Raw genomic sequence first — 5656 nt, 5'->3', positions numbered from 1 at the left:
TGAGTACAGTTTTAAGTTTTATTATCAAATACAATCTGGACACCAATTTTTTAACACGTGAACCAACTTGTCTTTTATGTCCAATTAATTTTCTTTTATTTTAAAACTTGTGCTTTGACAGTAGTGCACTTATTTAATCATGCCAATAAAGCAAATTTGAGGTGATCATGATCTTGTTCCAGAAAGTTACTCGGTTCCTGTCATATTGCGTAATGCTGAGAATGTCGCAGGCTGTGCTTTGATAAGTGTTTCATGGAAGATTTTTTTTCGGGGGGGGGCGTCAAACTGATATGGGCTTTGCTGACCTTAAAAACTTGGAACAGGAGATAAAGAGGTGAGAAGCAAGGTGTCCAGACTGCAGGTAAGACTTCACGTCTAATCTTCTACTTGTAGCTTTTCAGGTTTTAGGTTTTTTTGTTGTTGTTTTTGTTTGTTTGTTTGTTTGTTTGTTTGTTTGTTTGTTTGTTTGTTTGTTTGTTTGTGTGTTTGTTTGTTTGTTTGTCTGTTGTCACTTTACATTTCTTCAAACTGATTTGTGTTCTTTGATCTTTACTGCACAAATGTTCCCATTTAGACTATAACTATCTACTGTTACTCTTGCTATAGTACTAAACTATACTAAGAGTAGCAGTAGATGTTATTTTATAGAAATGTTTTTCACTTCACCTGTCAGTGGTTTTAATGTTTTGGCAGTATTCATTCAACATAATATATAGTATACAACATTTTTTTTCAATTGTAAAAGAAAAGACACCCATGTATGTGTTTATCACAAATATAAACGGATTTTGACCCAGTTCAATATTAAAAGTTTAAATTTTTGGACAAAATGCTTTTATGGCATTGTTATCCATGAAAAATATGTGCTGATCCACGAAGCAGAAATGATGCTACAGCATGCTACAGTCTTGATTTATTGTCCTGTCTCCACAGTGTCCAGCGAAGCCATGGCTTCTCGTCTTCCTCTCCTCCTGTTGGTGCTGTGCAGTCTGAATGTGGCTCAGTCAGAGCTGAAGCTCTTTAACCTGCGGGCCAGCGGTCTTCCCTCTGGCTTGTTGGGAACCACAGACGGCTACACCAAGGTGTTCTGTGGCGGACAAACTCTGGGTACGACATCCATCCGTAACGACGATGCCAACCCCTGGTGGGAGGAGGAGTTCAAAAGCTTAAAGGCGCATCAGAACGACGTACTGAGGCTCGAGGTTTACGACAGTGACTACCTCCACGATGACCTGCTGGGTGTCTGCCAGCGTCAGATCAAGCTGGGAACTCACGAGCACAACTGCTTCCTGGAGAAAGGTGGCACCCTCCATTATACCTACACCCTCAGCTGAGACAGTCATTGAGGCTTTATAGATTCATCTGATGTATCTTAACACACAACCTGGAAATGAAAGTGTTTTCATCCTGATAGGCTGAGTACTGAGATTCTCTGTCCCAAATGCGATACGATTTGTCAAAATCATTTACTTCATCATCATTGATCTGGTAACTTTGACGCACTATTTCATTGGCTGTTTTACCCTGTTTCAAAGGTTGTCAACAAAAAATAAATTCTGCTGCAAAAACAAAACTGTGTGTTCTCCGTCACTTGATCCTTGAGGTTCATGCACACCTCAAAAAACTTGTAGACAGATGTGTATGAGGAAAGTGTCCATAGGTGGTCAATCAAGTAGCCTGACTTGATTGATGACTTTTTAGACGTGTTTGTGTATAAATTATTTTTAAATTATATTAGTCATCATATTTGTTGGTGGAAGGTGCCGTCTATTTTAGCAAAATAGGCACAGACTTTGGGATTCATTGTGTTTTTAGCGAAAGGTCTCTGATTGGCCGCACCCAAGCAGGTATTATCTATAAACAACAACTTATGAGGACAACCATAAGAAAAGTGATTTCTGCTGTCTACATTATGCAGCTTTAAGCTAGCTTGCTCATCTGCTAGTTTTCACCCAAGCACATGCTGGCCATTGCATTGCTATAATCGAAGCATATGCTTAAAAACACTTTGCGTTTTTAGGGAACGCTCTTGCAAAAAGGTGGTTGTCAAGGCAGTTTTAGGTTTGCACGGAAGGCTACTTACAGTTAGTGTTTACAAAATGTGATGTAAAGTAGCTATCAAAGAGCTACAAGATAAGCTGACTTTTTTGTCTCTATTGGCACATCTGTGCACACATGGTGCATTTCTTTATAATATAACACTTTTTTGTTCACCAAGCTGCAACTGCCATGCTAAAGGTATGGTCACATCAAACTTCAGTCAATATTTTCTCACTTTGGCACACTGCCTGAGCACAATCAAAATATGCAAGATACATAATAACAAAGAGAGAAGAAAAAAAAACAGTTAGTACAGCTCACATGCATGCACTCTCAAGTGCACACAGACTTACACACATCTATGTGATATGCCCGTATTCTACTTTATTGAACAAAATGGGGGGTGTTTTTCAGTGCAGAGTTTAGTGTGATGATGGCCTTGTAGAAAGTGTTCATTAATCTTGTGGTGTTGTGTTTGGTAAAATCTGACCAATTCAAGCATGAGCTCACATATTTTCAGTACTATCTCCCTGCTGGGTGACTGGCTTTGTTAAACTTTAATCTTATAATTTACAGTCAGCCATCCAGATTCACTGGTGACCTGGTACCATCTCGTATGATATCAGCATTTGCAGGCAGAAATTAGGCAGGCAATTATTAAAGTAGCAATATGTAATAGGGGGAGGAGACTAAAGACAATCCAAAAATGTCCAACTAAAAACATTTATGAAAGCTCTATTTCATTTAGGTCGACCAATAATGCAGCACGTACAACACTAGAGCCCAGGAACTACAATGAATCCATACAGTTAAAAGCTGCACCTGTTTTGACACATGTACAAACCTGTCCAACCTTTGATATACATTTGGACAGTTTGTACGCTGCTGATTTCCTCTAAAGTGAACAGAAAACTACCGGGCAGCACAGCTGATAAACTGGATAACAAATGATAAGAAAACAAGTTGGGTGAGAAAAAAGCAAAACACATGCCTCTGTATTTCCCTGGAAGGGCGACTATTCCTGAAGCAAATTGGAAGAAAATCTAAACAGATAATAAATGAATTGAATTCACAATAAAACTTTGTCTGTTAAACGAAAACAACTAAAACTTTTTCAATTTATATCAATCATTTATAGTTTCTGTTCTGTCATATTATGTAATGCTGGGAGTGCAGCAGGCTGTGTTGTCTGTGTGTTGTAGGACGGTGAGATAAAGCTGATATGAGGTTTGCTGGTCTTTAAAACGTACGGACCAGCACACATGATGGTGGCAGACAAGGTATCAACACTACAGGTAAGACTATAGGATGTTTTTTGCATGTTTTTGAAGAGAAATCTACAGTCTTCATCTCCTCTCATGAAGCTAGTTTGAGTCTCACAAGCAGGCATTTGTGTTAAATGTGTTGTAATGATTTGATGTTTTGTTCATGTATTTGGATAGCATGTTGCACAGGACAGACGCAGTCAAAGATTTAAATGAATTGCAAAGGTTTGTACATTAATTATTAATTATGTAATTATGTCAAATTTAGAAAACTTTAAAAGAAAAAAAAAAACACACCAGAAGCATTTGAAATGCTGAAAACAGAATATAGATCATTTTATAGAGAGAAATTGTGGGGAAAAAATATCCCTAAAGTAATTTAATTGGCTTACCATTAACTGAAAAATAACCTAATTTTTCATTCTATATTCTCCATTTTTTGCTCACTCTACTTATCGTTTAATAGCAGCATTATGATTGCATGATCATTTTATATCTCCACTCATGCAGAATTAAATATCTTATTCTTTTTTTCATTTTAATATTATTTTATGTCATTCAGTTGCATGTATCTCCTATTTTTAATGTTGATTTGTTATTGTTTCTGTCTACTTAGGTTTTTGTTGTTTTGTTTTTGGTGTTTTAATAGTTTTGTTACTAAAACCTACTTTACTAAAAACTTGTGTCCAACATTTCATAAACTTTTCAAGTCATTTTGGTTTCTTGCGTAAGTAATAAATGTCCCACTGTGCCCTTTAGTTTGGTAATATTTTCCATTACTGTCTTTAATTATTGAATTCATGCTTGAATTATATTGAATTAATGCTTCTTTGTAGCAAATATTATCTTGAATGTTAATATATGTGTTTTGGAAGGTTTCATCTTTCTGGGACTTTCTCAAGCTCAGTTGCAGATGTACAAACTGACAACATGAACACAATCAATTTTTGAGAGAAAGACTTAAAAATGTATGCTTTTGAAAAGCCATCGATTGGTGCACATGAAGAAGATTTGGTATCTATTTTTTCATACTTTTATACCTTCCTTCACCTTGGTAAACGGTATGTGACAGTATTAGTGTGCTGTGCACTGCTGTGTAAATCTGCGCTCCCAGATTAAAATGCTGCTGGTCCTCCTCCGCAGCCTCCTGTGAAGCCATGGCCTCAGGTCGTCCGCTCCTCCTCCTCCTGTTGGTTCTGTGCAGCCTGACTGCGGCTGATGCCCAGCTGAAGGTGTTTAACCTGCGGGCCAGCAATCTTCCCTCCAACATCCTGGGAACCACAGACGGTTACGTCAAGGTTTACTGTGGCTCAGCCAATCTGGGTGAAACATCTATTCGCAACAACGCCCAAAACCCCTGGTGGGAGGAGGAGTTCAACCACTTCAAGGCCCAGCAGAACGACGTATTGAGGCTCGAGGTTCATGACAGTGACTATGTCTTCGATGACCTGCTGGGAGTCTGCCAGAGACAGATCAAGGTGGGAACCCATCAGCACAACTGCTTCTTGAAGAAAGGCGGAGCCTCCATTACTCCTATACTCTTGGTTAAAAAAGGGCATACTATGTGACTTTTGGACATTACAGTATTTATGTACCTGTACTGATGACAGTATGATTCTGTCTTCATGTGTGGTTTTAAGAGACTGAGGTAGGTTCTCTGAGTCTTCTTGTCAATATTCAGATTACCCAGAAAGATCTTCATTAAACCAACATGTGAAGATTCACTCCAGTCTCTCTATATGCTGTATCATTAACAGCAACCCTGCTGCCCTGTTTGTCACAGACAAATAAACCTTCACTACAAAAAGCAAAGTCTTACTGTTTAATAATGTCACTAAATAAAATAATGATGATTTTTTTTATGGTAAACCAATTTGTATTTAGTTTAACCAATTATGTGAATTAACTAAAACATTCGGGTATTTATAGCACCACACTGCTTGAATGCAGAGCACACTCTGGGTCCAGATGGAGCAGTAGAACGTCAGACGCCAAGAACAAGACAATGTCTTTAAAAAGTGCTGAAAGTATAAATTATTTATTTATGGGTTTTCTGCTAAATAAAATCATTAATTAAATAGAATTATTTTCTAATATTCTTTTAATCTTTTTTTAAACAATTTTTTAGGTAATTTTCTTGTCATCTTTTATTAATTTCTTGCTACCTGTGGGGCATTTCTTGCCAAGTTGGTCACTCATTCTTTTCCCATGTCTTTGAAAGAAATCAAACAGGGTCAATACTTCCTGAAAAGCGTCTCAACGCAGCACAAGAAAACTTGATGTTGATCAGTATCACATGTGCAGCCTGAACTGTCATCATTTTGACAGCAAGTTGAATTCATCACATTACA

The 5656-nt window shown here is 37.6% G+C and overlaps 1 protein-coding gene and 1 pseudogene across 2 annotated transcripts; both read left to right on the top strand.

Moving 5' to 3' along the window:
* The first annotated feature begins 283 nt into the window (after positions 1 to 283).
* LOC148187408 (perforin-1-like) lies at positions 284 to 1573 on the top strand. Its single transcript, XM_088087394.1, has 2 exons — positions 284 to 361; positions 934 to 1573. The coding sequence occupies exon 2, from the start codon at positions 948 to 950 to the stop codon at positions 1332 to 1334; it is 387 nt and encodes a 128-aa protein (XP_087943520.1). The 5' UTR covers positions 284 to 361; positions 934 to 947; the 3' UTR covers positions 1335 to 1573.
* A 1935-nt stretch (positions 1574 to 3508) lies between these two features.
* On the top strand, positions 3509 to 5117 carry LOC148187407 (perforin-1-like; annotated as a pseudogene). Its single transcript, XR_015778667.1, has 2 exons — positions 3509 to 3530; positions 4449 to 5117. The product of XR_015778667.1 is annotated as a perforin-1-like (transcript).
* The last annotated feature ends 539 nt before the right edge of the window (positions 5118 to 5656 follow it).

The sequence above is a fragment of the Plectropomus leopardus genome, chromosome 14 (assembly GCF_026936395.1).
Source record: "Plectropomus leopardus strain MGB_pleo_1.0 chromosome 14, ASM2693639v1, whole genome shotgun sequence".
In the NCBI taxonomy this organism is placed as follows: domain Eukaryota; kingdom Metazoa; phylum Chordata; class Actinopteri; order Perciformes; family Serranidae; genus Plectropomus; species Plectropomus leopardus.
Note: the sequence above shows the minus strand (reverse complement) of the source record. Positions and strands in the feature narration are given on the sequence as shown.